Source organism: Xenopus laevis, chromosome 7S, assembly GCF_017654675.1.
Source record: "Xenopus laevis strain J_2021 chromosome 7S, Xenopus_laevis_v10.1, whole genome shotgun sequence".
NCBI lineage: Eukaryota > Metazoa > Chordata > Amphibia > Anura > Pipidae > Xenopus > Xenopus laevis.
In genome coordinates this window covers 102,728,341-102,738,730 of record NC_054384.1, presented here as the reverse complement: position 1 = coordinate 102,738,730, position 10,390 = coordinate 102,728,341, and the positions used below count along the sequence as shown (strand labels likewise).

The following is a 10,390-nucleotide window of genomic DNA, read 5'->3' as shown; positions in this document are numbered from 1 at the left end:
TGGGGCCGTGACTTTGGAGGATGGGGCTACGATGCAGTGATTAGCCAATCTCACTGTCAAGGGAATCCTGCCCATTTCCTTTATTTGGAAAACAGGCCAGCCCTTCAAAATACAGGGCTGTCCCTTCAAAACCGGACAGATGGCAACCGGTAAACCCCATATGGTGGTCCCCAATTATTTACCTCCGTTCATAGTATTCATATGCATGGTAGCATTCCTTGCCATTCGGGGGGGGGGGGGGGAGAGAGAGAGAGAGAGAGAGAGAGAGAGAGAGAGAGAGAGAGAGAGAGAGAGAGAGAGAGAGAGAGAGAGAGAGAGAGAGAGAGAGAGAGAGAGAGAGAGAGAGAGAGAGAGAGAGAGAGAGAGAGAGAGAGAGAGAGAGAGAGAGACTGCCCAAACCAACACCTATTTTTAAAAGCATGGGATCACCATTTAAAGGAACAGTTCAGTGTCAAAATAAAAACTGGGAAAATAGAAATCGATAGGCTGTGCAAAATAAAACATGTTTTTAATATATTTAGGCAAAAATGTAATGTATAAAGGCTGGAGTGACTGGATGTGTAACATAATAGCCAGAACACTACTACACAGACTTTGATTAAAAAGTTTATTGGAGAGGGGAAACAAAGAAGTGCAGAAAATGAGAGGCTGCTCAGCTAAACTGATCTCAAATGCTTAAAAATGGCACCAAACCCTGAAAGACGTGGAAGAAAAGGGATAACGACTATTGGAATGGATAGAAGAATAGCCAAAATGGCAAAGTCTCAGCCACTGATCAGCTCCAGGAAGTTGAAAGAAGGAGTAAAGTTACCTGTGATACGGTTACAATTAGAAGGTGCCTATGTGAAGCCAAGATATCGGAAGAATCCCCTGCAATGTCACATACCAGGATCACGGATCAGTTTCAATACATCAAATACTTGAAGAGATCATGTTGCCTTATGCCGAAGAGGAAATGTCTTTGAAATGGGGGTTCAACAAGACAACGACCCCAAACTCACCAGTAAATGAGCAACATCTTTGGTTCCAGACCAACACGATGGACGTCATGGATCCCTGGACCTTAATCCAATAGAAAACTTGTGGGCGACATCAACAATGGTGTTTGTGAGGCAAAAGCAAGAAACGCGGAAGAATTGTGGAATGTAACAGTTGTTGGAAGTTGGTGGACTCCATGTAACACACAAACACTGATTATACAACTCAATATTAGTTCAGTCATTTAAAGGAAAACACAATCATGAAACATGTTTCAGTTTATCCAGTGAATGAGTTTGTAAAGAAGAATACAGGGACTGCTATTTTTTGAACAACCTAATATTCCCTTTTCTTCACTTTCTGTAAAGGAATAACAAAAGTTTGATCCATTTTTTTCATGTTTTGATGTGGAATAGAATGTGCAGTGTTCCCAATGCTTTATTCACTTATTTTAAACACACTGTGATTATTCTGAACAGAAGTGTATGAATGAGCTTGAAGTACATCACATTCACTCACAGTCTCAACTCTAAATACAGTAGAATGTGCAGTAATGGGTGCAACGTTTTCTTGGGACTAGTAATCCAAAGCAACCCAACTCCCCCTTCCCTGTGGTACAGGTATGGGATCCATTATCCGGAAACCCATTATCCAGAAAGCTACAAATTACGGAAAAATCATCTCTAATCAAATATTAAAATTTTTAAAACAAAATGATTTTTCTGTGTAATAGTAAAACCGTAGCTTGTACTTGATCCCAACTAAGATATAATTAATCCTTATTGGAAGCAAAACCAGCCTATTGGGTTTATTTCATGTTTACATGATTGTTTAGTAGAATTAAGACAATGATCAAAATTATGCCCTTATCATAAAGCCCCCAGGTCCCGAGCATTCTGGAAAACAGATCCCATACCTGTATTATTTTTAGTGAATCCCAAGCTGTGAGTAAGCTCTTTGAAGCAGGGACCTCATTCCATGGCGCTCTATTTCTCCTCCCTGGCTATCTCCTATAAGGAAGGCAGGGAGGAGAAATCAAGTGCCGCACGATGGATCGCCCGATTGCTTTCTGAAGAAGAGCGCAAGTGAAGCTTAGGTAAGTTATTTCTTAATAAAGACTTAGCGATTTCAAAGTTGAATTCGTTTTTCCACCAGTTAGTAGTTATAAGGCAGTTTTAGGCACTTTGAGAAAGGCCTTGCAGTGGGCCGAAACGTTAGTCCTAAGCGTTTTTATAAATAAAACTTTCTTCAGAATTTTAAATCCTGTGAGTGCTGATCTTTTTGGGATGGAGATATAGGGAGGACCCGCACTCCTTGGTTAGTGAACCAAAAATATTTTTAATTTTTGAAACTTAATAAAAATATTTTTTGTTCACTAACCAAGGAGTGCGGGTCCTCTTGAACTATATATATATAAATGCTTTGACCCTGCACCCACGCTTATGGAAGACTGGTTCAGAGTGCAAGCGTCTGATTCAAAATTTTTTACTTCCTTGTTTTGTGACGATTTCCCTTTCCACCCCTAATTGCATAAGCTAATTAGGGTTCGGATACAGTTCAGCACAAGGATTTGGCCCGAATCCTGGTGAAAAAGGTTGAATCCTGGATTCGGTGCATCCCTAATAAAATATATATATTTATATGTCCAACTCTCTGAACCATTCCGAGCCTTCAGTTCCATCTTTTAAACAAGACAAAAAGAATTAAAACATCAGCCGCGGCTCAACTTTTTCTTTTTTTTTTTATTCCAGGGCTTTTGGTGGGAATGATACAGTTTATAAAATACACAGATAGAAAATACGTAAGTCTAATATGATACACAACGCACCAAGCTACGAGACAAGCCAAAACGGAGGGGCCCTCTGGCTTCTGCTCAACTCCAACCCTAGAAATTGTAATTCGGCAGCCGCCGGGCCCTTGCAGTCCCCCTCCCCCCATCATTGGCTGCAAGTTCCACTCACTCACCCACTGCCTCTCACATGGACTTTATTCCAGCAGTGCACTACACAACATAACCAGCGCCCACCTCACTCCAGAACTGAGACAAGTGCAAATAAAACCAAAAATACACAAAATAAGCTGTAAAATAGAAATGATCCCCTTCATACAATAACTTCAATAGCGCCACAACACTGCCCAGCGCAAGGACAATAACTTCTTATAGGGATAATGGACGACACAACATTCCGTCTGCTCCGATTTGGGGAATTCAGATTCATTGAAGTACCATGGTTAATGATGGCAGCAAAGCCCTGGTGCTGTATATGCAGTGGGATTGTCAGTGAGCAAAGAGCTGACACCTAGAGGTGACAGTTGGGTATTGCAGACAGGGGTGAGAGACGGTGGGGAAGGAGCGACGACTTTACTGGGCTGTGAATGTAATTGAGTTCTGAGATGACGGAGTTCCGAGGGATGAATTCATGTGTATCTATGTACCTCTGGATTATGCATTAACATTTATATAATATTTTATATATTTATATATACCTATATACAAAGGCAGGCAGGCAGCCTACCGTTTCCAAAGACATAAAAAATGATTAAAAAACCCATATATATATATATATATAGGCGTGATATTTGCAAGTCAGGTCAAGAATCTCCCCCTAGGGAAAAAAGTCATCACTTGCATCTGGTTAATAAAGGCGGAAGTAACCTGAGCCCCTCCGAGTATCATTTGACTATAACTCCCACCGCTGCACTTTCAGGATGTTGAGAGATGTAGTTAACCATTGGGAAAGGCCACAGGTTGCCCAGAATGGATTTCGGGTTGGATTTTGTAACTTAAGGTTTGTTCTGAGATCAGTTTAGTAAACAGAGCCCCTTGTAGAGAGGAGAGTGAGACCTAAGAGAGATGCATATTGGGGGACATCATGGAATGATGGGACGAGGCACATGGAATGTTGGATACAATAACAGCCGCACACAAACACACGACAAGGGAAAGTTTCCCATATGAAAGACACTACAGCTTCCCTATGAGGCGAGTGTACATGTATTTTCCATTTTGAATTAATTTCCCTGAGCTGCTATGAAGGTGTTAATGGGCAGTTTTGCCTTAGCAGCCATTGTCTCTCTGGCAGGCTGGCAACTCCCATAGACTCCCTTGTGTGTTATAATTGCATGAAAAGCAGCAAGTAGGAACATGATCTAGCGGCAGGGCATAATATACTCTGGGTATGTGGCCAATGAAGCTGAATAGCAGGGACTGCTCGCTAGGATTTCCCATTGATAACATATAAGAATGCAGCACAGATATAATTCTGCTGGGATAGAGGGGCCCTAGAAGGGTCCCCAGAGAAGTAAAAACGAGGACATATCAGGGATGTACAACAAGAGGGGGGTTACTTTGAGTAACTCAATAGCATTGGGATCTTCCTTATTTAGAAGTAAAATGATAAGTTAAAAAAAATAAAAATGAAAATGAAAGTGAAATAAAAATGATTGGTAGTAATTCACTATGAAACCACTGAAAGGAAGTTCTTCATCAGCCTTGTGCTTGTTCCTTAGAACACATACTGGAAGGGAAAACCTTTTGCTCAAACATCTACCGCAGCTCTAACATCTACCGCTTCTACTGCAGCTCTAACATCTACTGCAGCTCTAACATCTAGTACTGCTACTGCAGCTCTAACATCTACCGCAGCTCTAACATCACATTAGTCACATTTCCAGCTCTGGAATCCAACCTCACAGATACCAGGATGGGCTTTAACCAATAAAAGATGCAAAAAATGAGTTTAGGGTGAGAGTCAGTCCCTGTCGTGGGCTCATTAGTTAGGCATAAACCAGTAAATCGAATCCCTTCTGTTTTCTTCTGTTTTTCACCAGCCAGAGGTACGTTGCACCTGTGTGCGGCCATCTTGTTTCCTTTTCTCAAAGATCTCTTGTGTGTCCCAGGGCCAGTAATGTGCAGTAAAGTAAGGTTGTACAGTGTTGCACAAGGGTGACAATCAGCAGGGCCAGTCCAAGAGTCACCATTTATGAGGGGTCGAAGCAGGAGAAATCAAGGAAGAACCATCAGGGCTCTGGTTCCAAATACAGTGAATGAGGGGTACAATGGAGCCGCACTCATTGCCTATAAAATATTTTCTATTACTGGGCAGAACCTGCTAATTGGCAGCTTACTGGTCTGTCTATGGGTCTATAAAGGAGCTGTCCTCCTAACTCACATCTGGTTGGAGCTCAGATGAATATGGATCTCAACTGGCCAGTTTCTCATTGGGCCATTACAAGAGCATATGATACACTGCCAGCTTCATTCCCACGACAAATCCTCTGCACGACTCTAAGCTCTTTACAGAGAAATGATATCAATTAAAACAAATCTGCACATCTGAGATGACAGAGAAATAATCCACAGAACAAGTTAAAGGAATTATTTCATAAGCGGCCGGTATTCTGGTGCTGCTGCGTAAAATCACTGCAATTACCCATAGGACTCGAGTGATTCTATTGGCCAATAAAGCAACGTTGCCCTTCCACTGCAGACATAGGGGAGATATTACATTTCCCTTCATATTCCCATTGTAGAGTCCGTTATGTTTCTGGTTGTAGAGTTATTTTCTAAAACAAAAAAAAGCAGCATTTCCACAGGTGAGAAACTGATCAGGATTTTGGCCAGCATGCTCACAATTAGATCCCTTATCAAGAGACTGCATGAAAGAGGGGCGGCCTCTCTACAGATCTGAGGTGGGGGGGAGCGTTGCCTCGTGAACCCCAGTCACAGCATGAACAACAAAACAATCACACGTCTTATAACAATAAGAATATTAATAATTAGACTTTTCTTGTTTCTTATACAAGTCCTAAGTCTTTTTGATTTCACTGGACGCAGTAAACACACACACAATGAGACAAACTGCATAGACGTGGCACCGGGAGGCCCCACCCTTGCGGTCGCATGCACACAGACTCACACAACTGCTTTGATGGGTGGGACACCCTCCATGTAGTGTTTAGGTTTCCTTCACTGCCTTCAGGGGACACATTCGGGTTGGCTTAAAACTGCTTGGACAAGAGTTCACAAAGGTGCTTGGATACGGCTTCTTTGCTGGTTCTCAATGTCAGACGATACATCTGAAAGGAAAGCGCCAACGTTTGAATCATTATTATCACTTGACAGTGTCGGACTGGCCCACAGGGATACCAGGAAAACTCCCGGTGGGCCCAAGTCTCAGTGGCCTCTTGCTTCTAAACATTTGGCCTATTTCATGGTCATTCCCTATTTCTTTATGGGGAAAAAATACATAATAATGAAGGCTATCATGGAAGAATATAGTAAGTAGAGATAAAAGACTAGGAGAATAAAGAGGTTGAGAGAGGAGAAATAATAGTTTAGAAAGTGGGTCCATGGTTTTCTGTTGGGCCCCTGGCATCCCTGTCCGACCCCGACTTGACACAGCCTATATAAATACATGGAATCTGTGAAAACACTTATTAAACTTGTTAAAAAAAACCCCTTCAATGACGCAATAAGAGAAGGAGGTTGGTAAGGCTGGTGGCACACGGGGAGATTTGTTGGCAATCAATATTTGCGGGCGACTAATCTCCCCGCGGGCAAGAATGTGAATCTCCGGTGTGATGGAATTCACGTTGCTCTGTTATCCGAAGTCGTCTCGTAAGTGAAGCAAATGCCATCCCACCGGCGATTCACATTCTTGCAGGAGGGAAGGCATTTTGGGGAGATTTTGTCACCCGCAGCACTGAAGGTTTATCTCTTGGCAACTAATCTCCAGCAGCCTAAGGCTTAGTCCACACCAGGCGATTCGCGGAGATTTAGCGCCTGGCGACTAATCTCCCGAACCGCTTCCTCTTCTCCTGCACCGGTTGTAATGAGAGTTGCCTGCGTTATGACACACGTGGCGCTTCATTTTCCGAAGTCGCCCAAAGTTGCCTCACGAGGAAAATTCGAGCAGCTTCGGAAAACGAAGTGCCGCGTGTGTCATAACGCAGGCGACTCTCATTACAGCCAGTGCAGGAGAAGAGGAAGCGGTTGGGGGGGGGGGGGGGGTTTGGTCGCCTCAAAGAAGAGGCGATTAGTTGCCAGGCACTAAATCTCCCCGAATCGACTGGTGTGGACTAAGCCTCAATAGAATGCAAATCAAGTCAGCACTGGAAAACAGCATTGTCTAATACTTTTTGAAATTAGAGAAAATAACTGCATTACCTGGGCTTGGATGTTGGGTTCTAGACGCAGGAGGCAGCCCACCTGGATTGATTTTGTTTGGATGATGCCGGCTGCCACATAGTTGTCTGGATTTGGATCGACTTTATCTAACAGCGCTGAGCCAAAGCCCAGAAGCTAAAAGACAGGCAACAAAAACTCTGAGCTGTAGCCCTGACACCAAGTATAAAGACATAAAAGACTTTGTTTTTAAACATGGTAAGAAGTCAATAGCCCATAGTTATGAGTGTTCCCATTATATCTAGGGTGGGGATGTCCAACTGGAGGCACTGTGTGACCACCCAAAGTAAATGTATGGCCCTGGATTTGCCTACACTGTTGTGCATCATTTTGATATATCTGAGCACACAAACATGTCAGTTAATTACAGATAATTAGCCGACTTCATGGAATGAGTTGGACAGGGCTGATCTAGGGCATGCCACTATTTCCTGGGCATCTCCCAGCAGAGGACGCCGGGTCTCTTAGTTTATAGGAGAGAAGACGGAGAATGACATACTCATTCTATTTGATAGGAGGGTGACTGAGAAAAGTCTTGTCTGCTGTAAAAACAAACAAAGACAATTAACAGGGGATTTGTCCTGATATCTCTGGTAATGAGGATAAGGGCAGAGACACACACTGCAATTTGGGGAGATTAGTCGCCCAGCGACAAATTTCCTCTTTTTCGGGGGGACTAATATCCCCGAACTGCCATACCGCCGGCTAGATTGCACTCAGAGTGCTTTGTTTTCCGAAGTCACCCGAATTTTCCTCGTGAGGCAACTTCGAGCGACTTCGGAAAACGAAGCACTCAGAGTGCCACCCTGCCAGCAATTTTCATGCTACCCGGCGGAAAGGCAGTTTGGGGATATTAGTTGCTCAGAAGAAGAGGAGATTTGTCGCTGGGCGACTAATATCCTCGAATTGCAGCGTGTCTCTGTCCTTAAAGGGAAAAGTACACAGCCCCAGAGGTAGAACACAATAGGTCATATGCAGTAGTCATAAGAATTACATGCTAGCCTCCATTAGCAGTTACCTTTGCTTTAGTGACTTCAGAGTCCATGGGGTGGTTGGCTTTAAAAATCTTCTGTGCTTCTTGCTGTGGGCTGGAAACAGGTAATTTAGACAAATGTAAAATATTTGTATTTAGCAAACAGCGACACGTCTACACCTACATGAACACTTTCATGTTCTGATCTGAATCTGTTCTAGAACCAATACCAGGTACAATGGAGTGAGCAACACTGGGGAAACTACTGCTCTGGGAATAGGTTATGTACCAGGGACTGCATTTTAAAGATAACGGGAAACTAATCCTGTCACGTGGTTTAAGGGCAGAGACACGCCGCAATTAGGGGAGATTAGTCGCCTGGCAACAAATCTCCTCTTCTTCGGGGCGACTAATCTCCCCGTCGGCTAGAATGTAAATTGCCTGGAGGAGTGGCACTCGGAGCGCTTCGTTTTCCCAAAGTCATCCAAAGTTTCCTTGTGAAACAACTTCGTAATTTGAAACGCTCCAAGTGCCATCCTGCTGGCGATTTACATTCTAGCCGGCGGGAGGCAGTTCAGAGAGATTAGTCGTCCCGAAGAAGAGGAGATTTGTCGCTGGGCAACTAATCTCCCCGAACTGCAGCGTGTCTCTGACCTAAGACTCGCTTGCTCTGGTTATTGGAGTAAATCTAGAATCAGTGTGGTAAAGCAAGTTGGCACCGATTTCTGGTTTTCTGTCAGAGAGCAAAAAAAATAAATGTCTTCAGGTTTTTTTGGTATGAAAAGTTAGTCTACATTATAAGTCTCTACTTAAAGCTAGGCCTGGTCATCAGACTGGTGGGAGAAAAGCAACATACAGACTGAGCTGCTTCCAGCGCTGGAAGAAGTCCTGGGATGGCATTTCTGTAGCCTGGAAGAACTTGTTGATGGTAATTGGCAGTTTTAAGGTGATGTTCTGTAACGTCCCTCCGTACCTACATTAGGGGAATCAAAGAGTGCAATCAGTGGGATACAGACAGAGAAAAATGATAGATCCATCGAGCACCAATAAAGCCTCACCTGAATTTAATATTAATGAGAGGGACTTCGTCAAAATCAGACAAGCACTCAGTGTTCAACACCTGCTGTACCTGTGCACCCCCTTCTACGACTGGGTCTACTGGTTTAGTCTGGATGTTAAGCTGTAAGCACACATGTTAAGGAAGAATCACTCGAGCAACAAACTCTTAACCAAAAAACATGCAAGCCGACAGACTCCCTTATAATCCACACAATTTGAGCAACCATGGGAAGCCGAACTGCCTGGGAATTTTGTGCCATTAGCCTAGATCTCTTGTACTTTAAACCTAATACAATGTGTTTTTTACACCCCCAAACACAGAGTATGCCCAAAGGATATGGTTCTGCAGTTCTCCTGGATATGAAACTGTTGGTGCAAAGCTCTGGAGCTGTACAGATGTTTTGTTTCCATAGAAGAGATACATGCGCCCTGCAGGACATTAAATGTGAATACAGTCGTCATAAAACATGCAGCCAATAATGCACAGGTCCAGTATTAAACAAAGTCACAGACTCCTATTGGTAAATTTCCTTCCATTATGACCAGTGCCCCTGCCATTTTTCTGATCACTTATATTTTGTCCCCCCTGATTCATCTATTCCTCTCGTTCCTTCTATTCCTCTGTATATACTATAACCTCTCAGCCCATTCCCTGAGTCGCAACTATCTTTCATTCTACCCTGTGCCCTTATATTCTGCGCACCCTGTAGTGTTAACTTCCTTTTCTTGTGCCTTTTATTCTATACTCCCCTATCTCACCATCTTATCAGTTCCTAGTCTTCAGTCTCTCCATCTCAGCTCAGTTAGATTTTAATCTACCCAACCAGATACCCAATATTGTTTTTTCCCTACACCCTTTAAATTTGCTCCTTCTCATTCTGTCATTTCCACTTCTTGATTTCTTCACTGCCCACAAGCAAACAGTACATCTGTTCCTCTACTCCCTTTCATTCTGCCTGTAGATTTCATAATATAGATTTCTCCAATGACGTCTTGGGGGACACAGGAAACAGTGGGGTATAGCTGATACCACTAGGAGGCAGGACACAACAAAGTAAAAAACTAGCTCCTCCCCTGCCAGCTATATCCCCCAGCAGGCGGAGCCCAGTTCAGTTTTTTTGTTGTGTCCTCAGGAGGAGGAGGACGTGATTATTCTTACTTCATTCTGCCTGTAGATTTCATAATATAGATTT

General features: G+C 43.3%; 1 protein-coding gene across 2 annotated transcripts in view; it reads right to left on the bottom strand.

Moving 5' to 3' along the window:
* Nucleotides 1-2,700: 2,700 nt before the first annotated feature.
* Nucleotides 2,701-10,390, bottom strand: part of LOC108697267 (AP-2 complex subunit alpha-1) — a 44,645-nt gene continuing 36,955 nt past the window's right edge. For both annotated transcript variants that reach the window (XM_041571640.1, XM_041571641.1), the window contains 6 exons: nucleotides 9,537-9,626; nucleotides 9,197-9,320; nucleotides 8,995-9,111; nucleotides 8,184-8,253; nucleotides 7,148-7,282; nucleotides 2,701-6,057 (listed from right to left, as the gene is read on the bottom strand). In XM_041571640.1, the coding sequence (XP_041427574.1) occupies nucleotides 5,980-6,057; nucleotides 7,148-7,282; nucleotides 8,184-8,253; nucleotides 8,995-9,111; nucleotides 9,197-9,320; nucleotides 9,537-9,626 (614 nt within the window). In that variant the 3' untranslated portion in view covers nucleotides 2,701-5,979. The remainder of the gene's footprint in view (nucleotides 6,058-7,147; nucleotides 7,283-8,183; nucleotides 8,254-8,994; nucleotides 9,112-9,196; nucleotides 9,321-9,536; nucleotides 9,627-10,390) is intronic.